General features: G+C 46.8%; 2 protein-coding genes across 2 annotated transcripts; one reads left to right on the top strand and one right to left on the bottom strand.

The window, feature by feature from the left end:
- Positions 1–5,380: 5,380 nt before the first annotated feature.
- Positions 5,381–9,546, bottom strand: DNAJB9 (DnaJ heat shock protein family (Hsp40) member B9). The gene is made up of 3 exons (XM_090287017.1): positions 9,444–9,546; positions 7,744–7,970; positions 5,381–6,896 (listed from the first exon to the last, which is right to left on the bottom strand). Exons 2-3 carry the CDS (start codon positions 7,958–7,960, stop codon positions 6,445–6,447), a joined length of 669 nt encoding a protein of 222 aa, XP_090143143.1. The 5' UTR covers positions 7,961–7,970; positions 9,444–9,546; the 3' UTR covers positions 5,381–6,444.
- Positions 9,547–9,783: 237 nt separating this feature from the next.
- THAP5 (THAP domain containing 5) lies at positions 9,784–14,609 on the top strand. The gene is made up of 3 exons (XM_090287016.1): positions 9,784–9,922; positions 11,764–11,956; positions 12,458–14,609. The coding sequence occupies exons 1-3, from the start codon at positions 9,843–9,845 to the stop codon at positions 13,370–13,372; spliced, it is 1,188 nt and encodes a 395-aa protein (XP_090143142.1). The 5' UTR covers positions 9,784–9,842; the 3' UTR covers positions 13,373–14,609.
- The last annotated feature ends 6,341 nt before the right edge of the window (positions 14,610–20,950 follow it).

Consider the following 20,950-nt stretch of genomic DNA (forward strand, 5'->3'; position numbering starts at 1 on the left):
ACTCTGCGGCGCCCGGACGGCCCCCAGCGTCGGAGCCACGCAAGGCCTCCGCCCAGTGGGGAAGCAGAGGGCCCGGTCCGCGGCCGTGTCTGCCCCCTTCCTCCACCCTCCATCTTAAGCTTGGCAGCTGCTCTAAAGCTCTTCACCAGCTACATCACGCTTGACAGTCATATTTGTTTCTGGCCACTTAATTCATTCATTTCGCCCAGTAATAGATATTAACACCGTCTGTTCCCTACAGCAATGCAAACAATTACAGACATTTGTAACATTCCAGCTTCTGCTGGGTCGCAAGCGCTAATGAATCAGGAAAACTAAATGGGGGGAAAAAGGTAATATTTCTTCTCCTTTACTAGTAAGAGTGGGGGGAAAGTGAAAAACTGACCATTTTGAAAAAGGCCTTTTCACCTTTGGGCACTATGTTTTTTTTAATCCATATAATGAAAACAAATACTACCTCTTAAACTATAACCAACTGATATATACCAAGTGATTAATATAAAAAAAAATAATAATAGCAGCGCTGAAGACTGCAAAGACTCTCTCTGTTACGGTTTAGTGTGGAAGACAGTTCAAGGTACAGGGAAACAGCATCTGCCCACCCAATCATCGGCAGCCGTCGTCTCGAGAGACGATGGTGTAGCTTCTTAAGAGTCTATCTGCACCGCCGAGAATGGCTGTGCAGTCCGACTCGGGAGTGACACGGTATCTGTCTCCTCCCGTGTTGAATCGACATCTTGCGATGACGCTGGAGTGTCCTCTCCAGTGAAGCTGAAGCTACAGAGCCTGGGCAGGGTGATATGGAGGGTCTGCTGTTGCCCATGCAGCAGACCCCCCCTCTCTTCGCAGCTGAAGGGTCCAAGGGAAAGACGGAGTCAATACAGCTTGGCTTCAGGTGCCCACCCTATACACAGTCGATAAGTAGAAGTGAATGTCTGAGAGTGTGGTCTACACTTTCACGTCACTACTCAGAGGAGCTGGGAGAAGAAAAGAGACTCGTCTGGCACAAATGTCACCAAGGACTGCCAGCCAGCCTTAAGAGCCCACCAGCCCAATTAGCAAGAAGAGCCAGAGGCTGGCGTCCTGGGAGCCGAGGGAAGAGCGCACACCGAGGAAGGGAGTGTTGGCTTGTGTGTAAGGTGAAGCCTGAGAGATGACCCATTTATTTGTTATTTGACATTGAGTATGCAATGTGAACTTAGCCGTCAAGAACCCCGAGGAGAGAAGTTTGGGTGGAGTAGTGTGTGAATGGAGACTGGGGAGAGATTTTGCTACAAAGGCAAGCAACGAAATGAAACAGCAATTGATCAGAGATGTGAAGTCAAGAGGAGTTTTAAGTTTAAAAAATGGAGTGGTCAAAAGCATTTGCAATACTGATTTAAACTGCTAATTTAGTGAGTGATAACTGCAATAGGTGTCATAACCCCAGAAAAGACTCTACCAGGAGGCGTCCTTGGGACCTGGGCAGCATAGGTTGGTTGGAGAAACGCGAAGAGAGTGAGCTGGCAGAGCCAAGGCTAAGGGAAACAGTCCAGGTGTAGATGTGACTTTCTGCAGGCCAGCAGTTAAGAATTCAAAGCCGGTATTCAAATGAATGAGGAAAACGAGGTTCGACGGAGGCTGGATGGGCAGAACAGAGGAGTGGCTGGCAGACTTGATCGGGTGTATGGGCCTTGGTAGCAACCATCTTCATGCGATGAAAAGAACACAATAGCCTTGACTTTGAAGAAAAGAGACTCAGGTCTCTAATTTAGTGACCATCGCTCAGTGAATGAAAATGCCTACATAATAATAAACACAAACTATTGAGAGATATTTTGATATGTAGATATTAAATAGGTGGCCAGGACTCCTTCCTATATAACTATATCCTGAACTGTAGACTAGTAAGCATGAAGTTCAACTGTGTAACTTCAGAAAAGTCACAAATCATTACATTACGGAACTTTGGGATCTGTCCCAAATGTTAAGCCTACAAAAGCCAACATTCAACAATATTTAAGATGATGAGCTTGGTGCCTAACTCAAACAAAAACTCATTCATCCTTCAGGGGTACAAAGAGAAAAGCCCAATCCTCTACAATTTCTTTCTAATGGTGAAGAGCAAGTCATAAAGGAAGTAAAAACATTCCACGCCCCCAAAATCTGTAAGTTTTGATCCTCAACTTCCCCTCCATTCTCCTAATTCTTTGCTAATAAGAGCACTTTCTTCTCCAGGTATCGACTTTTTCCAGGCAACCGTGAGTCTGAAGGGAGAAGAGTCCAGGCCACCTCCCGTGGGCGGTCCTGATGGCCCAAACGAAGCCCGCTGGTCACAGTCCCCTTGTTAGTGACTGCTCTCGGTGTGCGCAGGTAACAGCATGGAACCTTTCTGGCTAGTAAGATGGGAGCGTAAGTTTTCCAAGGGCATTCTAGAGGGGTCACTGCTCCTGACAGCCATCACCATGACACCCACACACAGAGACTGGAGTCAAGACAGCTACAAGGAAGCAGAGGCAGATTCCTGGCCTGCAGCTCCTGCAGCCAGCTGACCTTTGCACTCAGTAGAGAAGAAAGCACGCTTCTGTTGCTTGTGTATATTTAATTTAGGGGTTTTCCATTAGTTGCCATCATCCTGATACACCAGGTTTCTGTTTTCCATTCTTCTTCTCTTTAAAAACATACTTATGTAGAAAAGAAACGCATTCACCAACGGAAATTCAAACATTACAGGTTGATGTAAAATGCACAGTAAGCCTTCCCCGGCCTTCCAGTCCCATTCCCCAGAAATCATCATGTGACCAGTGTCTGTTAGCAGATCTGGTGATTGTCATTAAAATTGAAAATAATATGCTTACATCACTGGTCTTTGATTTAACAACATCGGACAGAACCCATCGACTGCCTACCGTGGAAGATGGCAGAATCAGCACACTAACCTTGTCCCCCACCCTGCCTTCTCCTTCCGCTCTCCCATGTGTGAGGTGCATGTTACAGAATTATCCTCGAAATGTATTTAAATTTTCTGTGAGCTGTTTAGAGAGTGATTGAAAAACATTTATATGAATAACTTCGTTGTAAACTGAGTAACCGGATCCGCGAAAGAAACAGAATCCTTCTTTTCAAGCGAGAAATCCCCTGTCACGTTCTAATGAATGCTCTGCACTTCTCCCTGGTTTTCTTCATTCCGTCCTGGGCGTGTATGCTCAGTGGCCAGTCTCCTTTCCCACCCGTTACCCTTCCTTGTGATGGTAATTTAGTGAAAAGCACTGTTTTTTTTTTTTAATAAGGATATACAGGGTGGTAACCTTTCGAGTTCCTGCATTTTTAAAATACCTTTCTGGTCCCACCTTCTAATTACTAATTTATCTGGTTACAAAGTTCCAACTTCAAGAGCATTTTTCCCTCAGATCTTTAAAGACATTGCTCCATGCCACTTCAATACCAGGTATTACTTTCCGCAGGTCTGATAAACCAATCCTTCCTATTTTTTAGGGGAACTTCTGACCCCCCTTCCCCACCAATACTGCTCATTTCCCTGCAACCCTTCCCAACAAAACCACGCGCTGCTTCTCTGGATTTGTGTCTTCTGGCCTACTCCCTCGCTCTCAGCCTCTTCTGGTTTGCATTTTGGTGCCGTTGGGGGTGGAAGAGGAGAGAAGCCTGTGTTCTCCCACACAATGAAACCATCTTGCCAGCACTCGCCAGGAACTCTATGATAAACATTTACATTAGGAATAAGGTATTTTGCTTATGTATAAAAATAATTCCTGAAAGACTGTGATAAAGTATTCACTTGTATGAGTATTTTATGTTTCTACTTACTCTTATTACTTTGTAGATACAGCCGAAGGGTATTCACCAAGAAAACATGTATAGGTGTGTGTGATTATTCCATTACTCATTGACTAGAAGTACCTTAATTCACTGCTCAGCTGTCAGAACTGCTGATTTCACCAGTGGCTAATGCTGGTCCTACTAAGCACAAGGATGACTCACTCTATCCTGCACACATTTGGATTTTCTGTCCTCAAATACCATCTGATTTTAAAAACACAATTTAGCAGTCCTCATCACGAAGTTTTGTTTCCTTGGGAGAACGAGTTTTCCATTTGCATCTCACTGTCATCACGTGGCTGATGACACCTTTCCTAGGCGTCAACTAGTTCTAAAGAACACTGGTATTTAAGTAACTAGAGCAGTTTTCAAAAGGAAAGCATGTTGGTAAAATGTTGGCTAGACCACACAGAATGACAGTGGGCCCGCCTGGTCCGAGAGGGTGACCACTTCGGGGCGTAGCAAGCTCGCTCAGAGGAGCCGCCCAGGAGAGGACGCACTGAGAACACAGCCGGCAAATGCGTGCTTACCCATCCTTGCTCTCCGCTGCGCTCCCGCACGTGTCCTAACGACTCGTCACAGTTTTCCTACTCTTTCACTCAGGCCAGTATTGACCAGACTTTCACCTCTGCGCACTGGATATCTTCATGGCTAAGGTTACTCAGTGAAAATGGTTCCCTGGTCCAGTAAATTTGGCCAACAAGACTTGGTATCTTTATTACAGACTCAAAATATAGACCAGCATATTGGAAGCTCAGAGCAGCCCAGAACAGTACTCCGGGCCCCGCATTTCCCGCGTGTGTGCTAGGGGAGGAGGGTCTCTCCCCACACTACCAAGCGATGCTCCCTCCATCGGGCCCTACCGGCTGCGGGCGCATACCCGCCGGCCGGCCCTGCTTCACACGCCAGTGGCGAGCCCACCCTGCACCGGCACCCTGCAGGCTGGAGGTTCCCGTGACCTCGTCCTCGGGGCCAAAGCAGATTTAAAAGAAAAACAAAGAAGGAGATTCAAAAAATGTTCAAAATGGGGAAAACAAGAGGGTAATCAGGCCCTGGAGAAAAAGGGAACAGAGGCTAACAATATAAAAATAATCCCAAATTAATCCTGATTTGAAAACGAGCCCTTTCTCCTTCATTTGTTTTGATAGGTCTTTTTTTCCCCAAGAACATTTCTTAATAAGAAAAATTAATAATTAGCTACTTCTCTAGTAACTGAATGTTGCTTTGTCAAAAATAATTTAAATGTATTTAACAGCTGTTATCAAGTTAAAGCAACCCTCAAACCAAGATTTGAGGTATGGCTACTTTCTAATTACCAAACAAATCAAACTTGATTTCAAGGAAAATAAGGTGCACAGATATAATAAATTCACGTTCAATTTTCAAAATAAAAATGATCATTAACAAATATAGCTTTATAAAGTCTCTTTTTCCCAACCAGGCCTGAAGAAGAAAAAAAGAGTGGCAAGAATACGTGCTCCTCGCAAGCAAATACACCAAAATTATAAGCACACCTCCAGAACTGGAGAATAAACTTTTAACCAAGAAATGACAACAGATAACGTCATATTGTAAATATTATATTTCTCTCACACACACAATGTTGTATGAGACATTTACTACTTTATATGTATCCATAGGATTAATACTCATACGGAGTATAACGTGGGAAAGTGCAGAACTAGAGAAATCATTCTATCTGAAAACGAAAGCACACACTCCTTAGGTTTTAGAAATATTGCACATAATAAGGTCGCGCAGAATTTATGGGCTGTTTTTTACAAACAGAATGAGGTATTAGTCAAATTCTAGACAGATGAGTGGAAAGAAGAGGAGCCACATACACACAAATACATAAATCCATAATAAGACATACAGCGCCAACAATTAAGAAAGAAATGTGAAAAGATATGTAAAGCAGCTATGATTTCAACATCAGAAAATCATTAGCCGGGGCCAAACACGTAACAATCTCTTGGCAATATTTCATAAGTTTTCGACTTTCTTTTAGCCTGAACCACTGACTACTATGAGCATGACAAGCACTCCCTTTAGTCCAATCTGACTACAGAAAGGCCCGGCCCCAGGGTAAACACGAAGCCACGCCTTTCTGAAGCTTTCAGTGGAAATGTACCAAGGTACTGCTATCCCTGGCTGAGTGACTCACGACATACTTCCACGGACACTTAGCAACCCAAGTCAGCAATGCCAGAGCATGCAGCATTAAGTTAGCAAAGGTTTCACTGCAAAAATCGTTCAAGGTCACACAATTTAAATCGAAAATAAATTTAAAGGTTTAACCTTTAAATACACATCAGGCAAACTCACTCTCTTCTCGGTAATAAAACTGCCACATTAATAAGCCCAAGGGCAGGTGGGAAAAAAAGACCAGGCAGAATTATACCTTTTTGTCTCCACCAAGGACCTTTCTTAATCAGGAAAATTAATAATTAGCCATTTCTCTACTAACTGTTGCTTAATTTTTCAAAAACAACTTAAATATATTTAACAGCTATACCAAGTGAAGTGGAAGCATGCACGTGTCAAAACAGTTCACAGAAAAGGGTTTTGCATCAGAGGTGCAGAAGAACAGCCAACTGGCTGGGCTTGCGGAGAAGCCAAGACTGCCTACTGTCCTGAACAGTCGGTGTACGTCGTGACCATGTTTCCCCGGCGCTGAGTGACAGTCCTGCAGTGCTTGCTAGACCCATGGAATCTATTTTCAGTCTGTACTGTGTGCCGACCCGTGGTGTCAAAGCCACTGAAAGAAAACATTTTCTCCATGTCTTCAAACATGTCATCAAAGAGTCCGCCGCCAAAAGGAAACTCCTGGAAATGATGCCTCTGTCTGCTAGACCCATCCTGGCGTGTCTGGAAGTGATTTTCAAAATGCTTCTTGGACCGAGTGTTTTGGTTTTGACCAAAAAACCCAAAGTCTTTGAAGAGGTCATCAAAATTGAAGTTAAATGACTGCTCGAAAGGACTTCCACCACCTCTCTGTCCTTGACCATTAGTAAAAGCACCGTGTCCAAGGGTGTCATACTCTTTCCTCCTATTAGCATCTGAGAGGGTTTCGTATGCTGAAAGAAGTAAACACAATTTAGTAACTGCAGGTAATCAAAATCACATTTATCAAACCTCTTCAAGTAAATTAGTCGGCTCTCTATCTCAGAGGATTTCACATAATAAGTAAACCCAAAGCACACATAAATAAGAATAAGGTTAACATGAAAGTTACAAAGAGCGGGGACTTGGTCTTCATCACTGCACACCATCAGCAGTGCGCATGCCCCGGTAAATAGCCAATAAAAACTTAAGTGAATGCTACCATTACCACAGGTAAGTGCGGGGAACAACTGCAGGTGTTTTTCATAGCTTGTGTAAAGTCATCACCTGTATTAAAGAACTGGATGGTCGACAATAAAGAATTAAGAACCTGGGTTCTTCCCTCCGTTGCTGGGTGAAGGAACCGTTAACCCCGACCCCCGCCAGCAGACTCCACCCACCCCTAATTACGGGATGCTCAGGGGATGCAGTCTGGGTTAGACACAGTCTCAAGCCAAACTTCGTTTCTTACTTTTCCTTTAAAAACAAGTGTGGCTTTGTGATGCAAATCAAGTGAGGAAGGAAAAAAGGCATTTCAATCTACTTAAGCTTTTCTACACTTAGAATTTTTTATATTCAATCTTCACACTTAAAGCACAATGTTTCGTAAGTTAGTAAGTCTTGGGTATCAGAAATTCCTTCTGACATAAAAACAAACGATGTTACAAATCTGGTTAACATTTCCAAAACTTTTAGATCGGCATGTCAATAAAAAAATACACCGCCCGTCCGTCCGTCCGTCCGTCCGGGCGCCCGTTGTTTTCAGAAACCAGGCTCGAGAGGGTCCCTCGGAGCGCCGCCCGCACTGGGGCCCCCACGCACCTTCCGCGATCTCCCGGAACCTCGCCTCCGCGTCGGGGCTCTTGTTCTTGTCCGGGTGGTACTTCACGGCCAGCTTGTGGAAGGCCTTCTTGATCTGGCGCTCGGACGCGGCCTTGGGCACCCCCAGAACGTCATAGTAACTCTTGGAGGCCAGAATCAGCTCCGTGATCATTAGAATGCAGATGGCGAACGTGAAAACCGACTGCGGGGTCGCCATCGCCAATGCCCTGGAGGAGGAAAGACAGGGCAGTTGGACCCCGATGGACGTCCAGCGCACGGGGCGCCCCCCCCCCCCGTGATTTCACTTACATGGGCTCTTCCGCCCCTGCCCCGGCTGCAACTTCAGGAGCAAATACGAGGCAGCGACGACGAGGGGGACCTTCGCGCCCGCCCCCCGCGAACCCCGGCCGCGACCAGCGCGCGCACGGAAGCACACACCGACGCCGGCCTCCCGCCGGGGACACCGCGGACGCCTCCCTCGCGGGCGCCGCACAAAAAAACGGGCAACCCAAGTCCCGTTCTGGGGGACCTCGCCCGTCCAGGGCCCCCCTCCAACGCGGTGGACGCGCAGCACCAGGACGAAGCGCGCCGCAAACGCGCTCCCCCGCCCCCGCCGCGCTCCCCTAGCCGGGGACCCTCGGCCCCGCACTGCGCGACATCAACCGCGCGGCAGCCCGAGCGCCTGGGGTCCCTGCCTAAACGGGACCCCAACCAGCCCCCGAAAAGCGCGGGCGGGCCAGGCTGGCCGAACACTCGCAGCTGCCGGACTGAACGGCCGCCGCTCCGGAGCCCCGGACCAGGCGGGACAACGCTCTGGGCCCACAGGTGAGATGACCGGGGCCGGGACAGATGACCGCGGCCGGGACAGATGACCGGGGCCGCGGACAAGTGACCGGGGCCGCGGACAAAGCGCTCCCGCCCCGCGGCGCCGCGCCCAGGGGCCCTCGCAGCCTGCGACGCCTGCACACGGCCGACGACCGTCCCCAGGGCCCGGGGCCACGCCCGCCCCCCTCTCCCCCGGCCGTCCCGGCGCCTACCGAGCAGGCGGTCACGTCTGCGCGCCCTGAGTCACGGTCACGGGGCCCGGCGCCCGGCGCCAACCCCGGGTGTCGGGAACGCGGACGCCGCCCGCCCCGCAGGGGGTCGCAGGCCGGAGGCGCCCGGCCCGGCCCGGAAGGTGACGGCCCGCGTCCCGCCGAGCGTCGGGCACTGGCTTAGCGGACCGGGGCGTGGCAGCGACCTCTCTCAGCCCCGGGGGGGACCCGCCCGCCGGACGGCAGCCTGGGCGCGGCTCTCCCCAGGGCGGGGGGCGGGGCAGCCCCCACCCAAAGGCGCCAGCGCGCGCGCCGCCGTCGGGGATGACCGCGTCCTGGGGGGCGGGGGGGCGGTCCGAAGCCCGAGCGAGCCCGCGGCGCGACCCCCAACGGGACACGCTCTCCTCGGTGGCCCAGCCGCCGCCTCCCGCTCCCTTCCTCAAGAACGCGGGGAAGCCCCAACGCCGCGGGCCAGCGCGGGGGACAGCGGGGCCGAGTTAGCCCCGAACGGCTGGCCGAGGCCCCCGGGGGCGTTCTGAGTCCCGCTCCCCGCGACCCCAGCCTCGTCCCTCACCCGCCGCCTCTGGCGCTCCCACCCGGCCCCCGACCCGGGTCTCCGTGGCTCCCAAGAGCCGGCGTGCGGCCCGCGGCTCCCGGGACACCAACCTCAGCCGCCTCCTGCCGCCACCACCGCCGCGTCCCCGCTCGGCCGGCTCCCACTGGCGGGCCCCGCCGCCAGCGCCTCCACCTCCAGAGCGGACCTACACGAAACGCTCCGCTATTGGCTCCCGCACCCCCACGTGACCGTGGCGCCCTACGCGCACGTGGAAAACTGTTGTTGCCGGTCAGCCGACACGTCACTTCCGGCCCTACTCCCCGCCTTCCAAGAGCGAGCGGTTCTGAAGTCCGCAGAAGCGGAAGTGACTCGACGGCGGCAGCGTCTTCTTCGAGCCCCGCCCGGCGCAGGCGCGGTGGCGCGAGGGCCTCGCCTTGCGGCCCCGCCCCAGCAAGGAGGGCCCGCCTCCGCCCGGGTCTGGCCTGCGTCCCCGGGCCCGCAGCGGAGCGATGCCTCGCTATTGCGCGGCCGTTTGCTGCAAGAACCGCCGGGGACGGAACAACAAAGACCGGAAGCTGAGTTTTTACCCGTGAGTCGTCGCTGGTGCATAAGCGTCAGCCTGGCGTTCGGGCCGCGGAGCTGAGGCGTGTAGGGCTGGGGTTCGGGGTGTCCCCGGGCGCCGCCCGCGTGGGAACGCCCGTGCCGAGCCCGCTGGCGAGGACAGGCCTGCCTGGGTGCCGATGGTGCCCTTGAGCGCGCCCAGTGTGCGCGGTTCCGCACCCCCCGCTCTCGCTGCGTGGACGCCGCTCCGGCCAGACGGGAGGGTGCGCTCCAGTTCACGTCCGCCGGCTCGCGCGGGCGTTGTTTAGTCCCGGCTCCCCCAGAGGAGACGGGGGCCTTTCGGGAAGGCGGGAACCGACCGCGCAGGTGTGGCGGCAGAGCCACGCCCGCCCCCTGCGCGGGGCTCCGCGTCCCGGCCGGCGCCCGTGCGGAGAGCCCGCTGTGACTCCCGATGCCGCGGCGCTGTAGGGCCGAAGCCCGGCTCCGCCGCGCCGGGGCGAAGGGCGTGCGAACGGTGTGAACGCGCCCGGCTGGGACCCCTCGCTGGGGAGGGGCTGGAGGCGTTGCCGGGCCCCAGCTCACACCTGCGGTGCGAAGGAGACGTGGCGCGGGGCGCTCGGCGTGCGCTTCTGCGGAATCGGCACGTTGAGAACGGCCTTCCCTTCTGTCGTGGATCTGAGGATACTTCGTTCAGCTCCAGCCTAGTTGTCCCTTATTTCTCCGGCCCGGCCCCGCTGGCCTCGCGAACCTGCCTTTCGCCATGTCAGACACGAAGCTCCGTGCCCACTGGTGGCAAAGCGAAGCCACGTGGTCGGCACCGGGGACGGCGTGCAGCCCCGGTTTTTGTATGAGAAACCTTACGTTGCTACTATTCTTTTTTTTTAATATATGTAATGTACGTCTTGGAATACGTTCTTGTAAAAATCACTGATGGAAAATGTTATGTTCCCGTGAACCGTGTAACACAGTTTAACCCAAAGCTGCCTAGATGGGGCGGGGACACCTCGCGGGGAAGTTCTGCCCTCGCTCTGGTTTTGCCCGTGAAGATCGTGGCGGCCCGTGCGCGCCGGCTCTCGGCCAAGGTCATGGTCGCTGCGGGTGTAACGCGCTGCCTTGCGTCTTCGCTCGCTGGCTCTTCTGTTTCACGTGTTTCATATTATAAAATACCCGAGTCTGTCCTTTTCTAAGGACGTGTTTTGGTCTTTTCTCATGTCAGCGTGCCTTTCAGAACCGGAATTTTAGAGTCCCAGTTCTCTGGCTATAAAAGTCTGGAAATACTGGAGTGAAAGGCGTATGGGTAGAATTGAGGGGGAGTCTGGTAAAGAGAATGTAATGTTCGTATGTTCTAAGATTTAGCGTTCATCGTATTGTCAGCTGAACCATTTGTTTGAGTTCACGTCTTGTTTTGAAAACAATAATATAAATAAGAGCCTAAAGCTTAATACTTTTTTAAAATTATAGACAAGAAATTGTTTCTTCTGTAGTATTAGTATGGAATACGTTTCAGTAGGACTTTGTATAAAGCTCTTTCCTAGTTTCAGGCAAACTACACGACAAAATAAAAGTAGAACATACTCCACAGAAAATATGAATCGGTTTTATTCCTGTTGGAATACATATGTTCTACATGGAGGGACTCAGGTGTGTTTTACCAGCCATTCTGCTGTGACAGAGCTTCGGCTATACGTCCTCCATCTAGTCCTCTTCCCCGCAGAGCTGATGCAATGTCACTGTCATGGAGACGCTCCTATGTGTAGAGATGGTTGCTTCGCTTTGGCAGCACTTGATGCGGAGATGACCTCTGTCCCCAGGCCTGCAATCTGACCAATTGTAAAAATGCAGCAAAGTTTTCTCTTTTTTTAATTCCAGGTTTCCTCTCCATGACAAAGAAAGACTTGAAAAATGGTTAAAGAATATGAAACGTGATTCATGGATGCCCAGTAAATACCAGTTCCTTTGTAGTGACCACTTTACTCCTGACTCTCTTGACATCAGATGGGGAATTCGATATTTGAAGCAAACTGCAGTTCCAACAATATTTTCTCTGCCTGAAGACAATCAGGTATTGCAGACAGGGCGTAGGGGACGGGGGGATAATGCTTAGGTGGCTGGTGGATTGCAGATGGCAGGTGATCCGGTGGGAGGGGTGGGAAGGAAAGGTGGCTGGGAAAACAGGTTTGTGAGAAAAAGGAAAAGCTGTTCATGCTTTTACTGGAAGTGTGATAATTCTTGAAACCTTTAATCTATTGTTAAACCATAGCTTAAGAGAAACAAAACAACATACATAAATCCTTAAGTTATTCTAAGGTAATGATCTGCGATTTTTTTTACTGATTTTTTAAATGATCTGAAATGATTCCATTATATATTGATGATGCTTAATGCTTTTAAAAACTATTTTAAATTCTATTTGAGTTATTATATAGTTAGACTATTTTTAACTCAATGAATTTACTTGACCAATATACTTCTTAAAGTTGTGATTAGGTTTTCAGCGCTGACCAAGAAGAGAATAAGCCTAAGAAAGACATCTTTTTTAGAATTTGAACGTGTTATTTTCTAGGAAAAAGACCGTTCCAAAAAAAACTGTCTGGAGAAAAAAATAGGTGATGAGAAAGAAGTGTGCCTGAAAGCAAAGTCACAAGAATCATTTGTATCAAAAGAGCCAAAGAAAAATACAGTTAACACAGATGTCCTCCCTGAACAAGCAGAATCGTTCCATTCCTCCGCACTGGTCAAGCCGCCAGCTTCAAAACCAGGAAGTATACATAATAACATAGTGATTCTTAATCTGGTTAATCAAGATACTGGAAAACCTGAACCTACCTTGGAAGCGTCAATTAACCGAGATATAGGTATGAGTGGTTTTCACACATCTTTTGAGAATCTAAACTCTGCAGCTGTTGCTTTGACAACTTCAAATTCAGAAGGTATTCGACGATCTTTGGAAACCCAAGAAGTGTATGAAATAACTACCAGTCATCTTGCTAATCCAGACATTACAAATAATTCCATAGAAATTAAGACAGCACAGGAAAATCCATTCTTACTCAGCACAATTACTCAAACCATTGAAGAACTGAACACAAATGAGGAATCTGTTATTGCCATCTTTGTGCCCACAGACAATTCCAGACCTACAATTAACTCTGCTGTTCCTGTCCAGAAAGAAGCTGTGGCAATGGAAGGCCTAGACATTGACAACTCCTTATATAAGAATGTAGACTATGAGACAGAAGTTTTACAGATTGAACACTCTTACTGCAGACAAGATGTAAATAAGGAGCACCTGTGGCAGAAAGTCTCTAAACTACATTCAAAGATAACTCTTCTTGAGCTGCAGGAGCAACAAACTCTAGGGAGATTGAAGTCTTTGGAAGCTCTTATAAGGCAACTAAAACAGGAGAACTGGATATCTGAAGAAAATGTCAAAATTATAGAGAACCATTTCACAGCATACGAAGTTACTATGATATAAAGCGGTCTCAGAGCTATGACTTTTATGTAAGCATTTTGCAGCCAAACCAAATTATACGTAAAGTGAACTTGTCCTGCATCAATTTTCATCTTAATAAGGCTAGGAGAGTGCTCTAACTCTGTGAACTGCATTCTGTTCTTGTAATACTCATTTTTGAGAAAAACGAGAGCATTGTCGGGCTGTAGATAAAAAGTTTTGTTGGTAATTTAAAATAAACTGAATAAATAATACGATTTTGTCATAAAATGGGAGAACACAGATATGGTAAAAAGAGCCCAGAATAAAAGTCTGGCATGGAAATAACCCTGATTCTACCATTGACATGTGACTTAGGCAAGTTACTTAACAAGATTAAGTCTCAGTCTTTAAATCTGTAAAATAAGGGCACTTAACTAGGTATTAAATGTACTCTGTTTGTAGTTCCTTTCCTTTTTAGTCAGATACTTTTAGTAGAACAACTTTTCTATAAACTAATCTGTATATACATAATACTGGGTATCGGCTAGAATTTAACCATTGGATTATCCTCAATATTTATTGAATTGTGTGTGTGTGTGACCTTTTCGCTTAAGTTATCCATAATAATAAAGGAAAATACTCCTTTTATAATTTTATTCCAGTTGAACTAAAATAAGGAACCACACATTAGCCCAGTCCTTAGGAGAAGTACTTTAAACTTAAAAGAATATGTATTTCAGTATCTTATGTATGGCTGACCATCATGATAATACATAATCATTTAAGCTTCTTAATGTCCTATAGTTTAAGATTATAATTTATAAACCAAAAACTTTAATGAGGTTAATTTTTTTACTATATTACTATATTTTAGAAATCATACTTTGTATCAAATATTGTGTAGCTTTTTAAAATATGTGCATGTGTCATTTTTAAATCCAGAATGATAGAGTTATACTTAATACTATACCTTCCCACTGAAGTATATTTTATTAAAATTTATATTCAAGAAATTATGGATATGTAGTGATGACTTTCAACAGACAGGAAAAAGAAGTGATGGTGATGTAAATAAAAAATACAGCATATATCCATATGAATTTAAGAAAAATATAAAAGCAAAGCCTTAGTGACAACAACAGAAATGTGAAAAATAGATGGTTATTTAAAAATCGAAGTTAATGTAATTAAATGTTATTGTTGATGGTATTGAGCAAGTTCCTATCAATGTGATTCTTAGTTTTCTTTTATATGAAAAATGCTATTGCTTATCTTTTGATGGTTTTGACAAATCTGTAAGATAACGTTTGTGTTTTTAGTTCCGGAAAATAGGAGGAGCTCAATAAATATTAGTTGACGGCACAGCAAATAGAACACTTACGGTAAATGCATGGTGATCATTTTTGGCTATATTTCACTTTGTTTTTTCAGGATAATAAAATTAAGTGGCAGTATGTGAATATAAGTGAGCTACTTACAAAAACTTGATTAAAGGTGTCCTTGTTGGGTGACCATGGTGTGGGGACTTAATATTTTACATAAGTTATGATAATTGGTAGAGTTAGTATGTTATCTCTAAGTTTTTCCATGTTGCATTTTGCTAATGCTTTAAAATTAATATAGATGAAAATGGCCTTTATAAGTCAGTGTTTAACTGTATACCTTGTGATTATTTTCTCTTTGTTAAAGTTATTTTAACTAGCTTTATTTCTTTAAACCTAATAAATTATAAATATTTAAAATATTTTCTTGGCTTGTCTGTGTTCAGTTTTGGGTGTTCTCAGTTAACCTCCAAGTATATTTGAGAGTTCGGCACAGCTTTCTTTTTACCCGGGGTACGGTGGGAGCCTCTCAGCTGACCCTGCCTGTGCTTCAGGGCCCGGCTGCCGTCCGCCCTGCACGCTGCTGGGGGCTCGCTGCCTGCGCTGCCTGTCGGTCTAGCTCTGTCCGCACCCACCGCGTAGCCTCCCCAGCTCAGAAGCCCTCGTTACTCTCTGGTGCCTGCACACCGCAGCCAGACTTGCTACTGTCATATATGTGACCCCCTGGGAGTCGCTTCAGCCTGTGTGCTGGCCACCCTGGACTTCTTTCTTAGCATTTCCCAAACATGCCAGACAGGCATCTGTCTTCTTGTCTGCTTACTTTATTGCCTATATTTAAGCAATCTGTTAAACATACTTTGACTTTGGATCGAATTTCATTCATTTTATGCCAGTCAAAACTGGTTTCGCCTCTGCTCCTACTGAAATAGCATTTACCAGATATGTTCTTTAAATCATATCTATGGCTATCTCTTTAACTAGATTGCAAGCTTTTTTAAAGTAAAGTTTTCATTAATCAACTTTGGTTTCTTGGACAATGTAATATTCACTCAGTAAATATTCGGGCGAATATTTTGAATTTGCCTACTTAGAATTCTTGGTTCTTGTCCCTTAAAATCAAGGACTTCCTTAACAAAATAGGTCCTTGGTACCTTGAGAATGATTAAGGAAGGACGTAGATTTTCATGTTCTTTTAAACATTCCATGTTTCCAACAGACAGAACAATTGGCCAGTTATCTGCTATGTCACCTGTTAGTTGATTTTTGTTGTGAAAGACCGTCCCCAACCCAGACTATTTCCTTCTAAGTCCAAGAAAGCTGCATACCTTCATGCCTACAAGTCAGGGAGATGGTAAGTCAAATTTACAAAGATTTGGTCAATATGAATAATTCATGGCATTAATGCAAACATCAAGCGGAACTTTACTGCATTATTTTACTCTAGGGTAAAAAATCAGCCATGAATTAAGAGTTGGAATATTGATGTGCAGATGAATTTTTCTATTTCTAACTAAATTGAACAGCTCTGCCAACTAATTTGGCGTTCAAATACATAAGTTTTTTTTTACTTTTTTGATTATGCTATTATGTAGTATTTGGGGGAGGAGGGTGGGTAAAAATCCTCATTCACACTCGTTGGGAGAAAAGCTATGGAGAAAAAGGGAATGAGATGTACCTCTATGAGAGAAAGTCCTTCAAGGAAGGGTCTTTGTTTCATTTTTCATCATGGCCTCCCATTGAACCTGCCGACCTCTTAGTCACTCTATCTCCAGTGGGCTTTTCCTTCACCCCTCTTTAGTCACCTTGTTCCCATGTCAGTGGGAGACCTTTGTCACCACCCGCATTTGCGGCCCCGTGAACAGTTTCAGCTTCAGGCACCTCCCATGATCCCCAACAGGTATGGGAACCCCTCACACTGCAGCCAACCAGCTCTCCACAGTCCATCATCTCTGTCGTAGGTCGCATCGTCCACACATGGCTACAGAACACATTTCACCCCAGATTCTCTTCTGCAGTGTGATCTTGCCCCTCACTCCCTTAGCAAGAGGCAGAGGTGGTTCCTCTGCGTTTTTGAATCTGGGGGGTTGTATGCCTGCTTTGACCAGTAGAACTCAGTGAAAGTGACTGCCAGTTCCAAACGTGGCCCTCCATTGGCCAGGCAGCTTTCTCTTCTTCGGAACGGCCCCTCTTAGAATGTCAGGGCCCGTGAGCAGTCTGATTACCCCGTGGCTGCGATGGAGAAGCCCAGGCCGTGGAGAGGCCGGGAGACGGAGGCCTCGGCCATGTGGGTGAAGAAGCCAGTAAGCAACCCCACGGTCACAGAACCCCAAAGACTCAGGAACTGAAGCCCACAGATACCTCTGGAGTTGGAACAGGGGTCCGAAGACATGCTAAGGGGGGGGAAAGCAAATTGAGGAAAGTTTATTAAGAAGTAGCCACCCCACACAACTTGGCAGGTACCCCTTTCCTAAACCTGGCGAAAGATTGGCGGTTGCTTTTCTAGAGAGGACAGAGAGTCTAGAAAAGAGGCAACGCTGGGCCTAGACACCACACTACAAAGAGGTGTTAAGTGAAAGTTTGTAAACTGATGAGCCATGTCCATCCCCTTCCTGCCCCAGCCTGTGTCACATACTCAGTTCCCAGGATGGGCAGCCAGGCTTCTACCCTTCAGTTTTCTCCTGGGGATCTGACAAGCTCAAGAGAAAAAGAACAAGACCTCACGTCAGCAGTTCCTGCTGGGTCCAGCTAAGTCACTCTGACACGGTGACTCTCGCCCCTCACTGTGCCCCAAAATCACCTCCCAGGTCTGGTGTAAAACCTGGGCACCTGTATTTTTTGAATTCCCCAGAGGATTTTCATACACAGCGGAAGTATTGCTCTACAGGGAAGCTGTGGGTGAGGTTCAGCCCCAAGTATAGAACTGCTCACCAGCATTTAAGTGTCCTGAGAGAGCCCAAAGTGTAGAAGTGGAGAACAGCAATTTAGAGTAAATATTACGTAGGCAGAAGGAAATGTAGGGGAAAGAACCCAACTGTGTAAGTAACGTGGTTACTGAGACAAGATAGATATGTTGCATCCCTGAAAATTAAAAAAGGTATTCTGTTTTTGAAGGAGCATTATGAAAACACATATATGTCTAGTAATTTAACATGTGAAATTAAAAATAAAAAGTCAATATGAGTTAGAAGTTGAAAAGTTGAAAAAATCTTCCAAAAAGTAGAGCCAAGAAACCAAGATGAGAAGCAGGAGATTCAAATGAAAACTCATCCAGTGTTACAGGCTTGGGTCTCCCACCCTCAACTTGGTAGGTTGACGCTTCAACCCCAGGACCCCGGAGTGGGACGGTCTTTGGAGAGAGGGCCTTTAAAGAGGTGATTACGTGTGGAAGAGGCCACTGGGGTGGGCCCTGATCCAGTCTGACTGGTGTCCTTACCAGAACGGGAAACGTCAACACACGGAGAGACACCAGGGATGCAAGAGCCGGAGCACAGACCCTGTGAGGCCGCAGAGAGGAGGCGGCTGTCTGCAAGCCAGGAGCAGAGGCCGCTGGGGAAGCCGACCTGCTGTCGCCGTGACCATGGTCTCTGGCCTCTGAACTGTGAGAAAGTCAGTTTCTGTTGTTTGAGCCACCAGTCTGTTATTTTGTTATGGCTGCCCTGGCAGACCAATATACCCAACAGGTTCAATATTCAAATAATAGACATTTTAGTGACTTAGAAAGGAAAAAAAAAATGGAACAAAGGTCATAGGAAAAGAGGCAGTGCAAAACATTTTTTTAGCTAAATATGTATTTCCAGATAGAAAGACTTCCTGTGTGCTTAAAACAGTGGATGAAAAGAGTTTACACCAAGGCACATTATTTTTAAAATTCAGACATAAAAAGAGGATGGTATAGACTTTCAGTATGAAAATAAAAACATGCAAAAGGTCAAGAATGGAACAGCTTCGAACTGCTGAATGGTCACACTGGAAGCAAGAGGACAAGAGATCAATGATCGGAAAATTCTGAGGGAAAATGATTTCCAAGATCGAATTTTATATCCAAAGTCTCAAATGATTGCCTCCTCCCTGCCCTTTCTAAGGATTCTATTGGCAAACGCATCCTAGGGAAATAAAGCCACAAAAGAAAATGGTTTATCTTCTAGAATTATTTCCTAGATGACAATTTAAAATTTAATTGACCTAGACATTATAAATAGGAAAAAAGGAAATCCAAGTCAAAAAAGAAGCCAAGGGGACCCCAAGTGGGTGGTTAGGGGAGGCCCCAACGAGACGGCTGGACCACCGGCCTGGAGAGCGCCAGGCCAATTGCAGCAGGCCAGCAGGCTCAGGGACAGAGCTCCTCACGAGGAAACTGATAGAATAACTGACGTGCTGAACCCCTTCAGAGGAAATAAACCTGGGATAGAACTTAGGGTTGAATGAACGAAGCGCACAAACAACTCATGCGCATATTGACACACGGTGCGTAAGGAAGTCAAGCCAAACCGCAATACATGGTTGCATTTACATAGAATAACTGAAACACAATGTACGCACATACACTGGGAGGTGAGGGGCAGCACTGGAGGGTGTGTGTGTGTGTGTGTGTAGGTGCATGTGCGTGTGTGTGTGTGAATGTTCATGCTGAGGCCTGGAGACACGAGGTGTGTATGTGTGTGTATGTGTGTGTGTGTGCATGCTGAGGCCTGGTGTGTGTGTATGTGTGTGTGAACATGCTGAGGCCTGGGGTATGTGTGTGTGTGTGTGTGTGAACATGCTGAGGCCTGGGGTGTGTGTGTGTGTGTGAACATGCTGAGGCCTGGAGATGGGTGGGGTTATGAAGGAACTCAAAGCAGAATCCCTCTTGACCATACTAAGATGTCAAAAGACAATGCCTACATGCAGAAACGTTAGAAATAGCACGTCAAGCGTGCTGTTTTGAGGTGTACAGGTTAGTATGTAAAGAATGGGCATACATCCCTGGGAGGGGCTGGCTCCGGGGCACCGGAAATGCAGGCGGCGCTCAGTGTCCGTAAGGAGGCGCGTGGGCTCCTGACTCCGTGAGCACGCGTGTAGGAGCTATGGCTTGTTCCTCCTCGACCTCGGGACTGGCCTCTTCAGGACTTGACCTTGAAAGCATTCATTTGCCCTTCCACGCGCCCTTCTTCCTTACCCCGTCATGACACCTACCACCCAGCGATCACTTCTTTACTTGCTTTCATGCACCCAGGATGCGTTCTCATCAGACCCTCGAAGTGGAAGCTTTCTCGCTTCATTGCCTAGCGCAAGTTAGTGCCAGTAGGAGCCCCATAAGAATTTGTCAGGTGAACAGCTGGACCCCCACTGAGCCGTATTTCAGGTGCTGTTGTGCTGCATCTACTTCTGGTTCCACACGGGGACAGACAGTCACCAGATAAGTTAACTGATGAGCGCATTATCGCCCCATTATTCAAGCAGACCTGTTAAATTATTAACTTGGATTATAAGGTAAGTAATGCTGGCATGCTATAAGCAGTACCTACTAAAGGTGACGTGCATTCCTTCTAGACTAGAGTTCTGTACGTTGGAACCTGGAATACGGGAAGCCTCCAGAAGGGTCCTTGGCTCTCCTAAACTTTAATGCAAAATTTTGTATGTATAGTCATTTTTCTGGAAGGAGAACCCATAATTTCTATTATATTAGGAAACAGAAACGACTCCAACAAATTTAAACACAACTGCTCAGGGCAATAACCCCTTACAGTTTATCTTGTGCCATTCTTTAGAGAATCATAAATCTCTTTACACACTTTATTCTCCAAAAACCCTGGAACACAGAGATGGTAAAGTTACTATCCTACATCTGAACACACACGCAAACCCCACCACCACCACCAATTCAGCTATGCAGTTTTAATGAACTGGGAATAGAACACTAAAACTAATAGAAGAATTGGCCCGTACCCCAAAGTGGGTTGGGTAAATTCTACACAGAATTCTTACAAGTCTTAGACCCGTGTTATTTCATATTTCCCCAAAAATAAATTTTAATGCTCAAAGCATTGTAGTGTCAGAAAAGTAAATTCAGAGATTAAGCATTATTTCTGATTATTGGAAAAACACTATTTTAAGATCAAGTCACCTGTTTTGGGGTTACTGAAATATAATTCAAAATGCAAAGCAATGAAGCAAGAGCCAATGTCAGAGCCAGCCTACTCTTTCATTTTTTCCATGTGTGGTTCATGTTTTCCATTAATAAAAATGCATAGTGTTTTAATATGTACAACAGACTAGAATACCATAAATGTGGAATGGGGCTAATTTAATTACTTGCCAA

The sequence above is a fragment of the Furipterus horrens genome, unplaced genomic scaffold, assembly GCF_987537825.1.
Source record: "Furipterus horrens unplaced genomic scaffold, mFurHor1.1.pri manual_scaffold_9, whole genome shotgun sequence".
Lineage (NCBI taxonomy): Eukaryota > Metazoa > Chordata > Mammalia > Chiroptera > Furipteridae > Furipterus > Furipterus horrens.

What these genes read in the sequence shown, in the direction of transcription:
- DNAJB9 (XM_090287017.1), bottom strand. Translation starts at nt 7,960, where the DNA reads ATGGCGACCCCGCAGTCGGTTTTCACGTTCGCCATCTGCATTCTAATG. An exon ending in GTTCCGGGAGATCGCGGAAG is followed by an intron (nt 6,897 to 7,743) that starts GTGCGTGGGGGC and finishes TACTTCTTTCAG; the next exon opens with CATACGAAACCCTCTCAGAT.
- THAP5 (XM_090287016.1), top strand. Translation starts at nt 9,843, where the DNA reads ATGCCTCGCTATTGCGCGGCCGTTTGCTGCAAGAACCGCCGGGGACGG. An exon ending in CGGAAGCTGAGTTTTTACCC is followed by an intron (nt 9,923 to 11,763) that starts GTGAGTCGTCGC and finishes TTTTAATTCCAG; the next exon opens with GTTTCCTCTCCATGACAAAG. An exon ending in CTCTGCCTGAAGACAATCAG is followed by an intron (nt 11,957 to 12,457) that starts GTATTGCAGACA and finishes GTTATTTTCTAG; the next exon opens with GAAAAAGACCGTTCCAAAAA.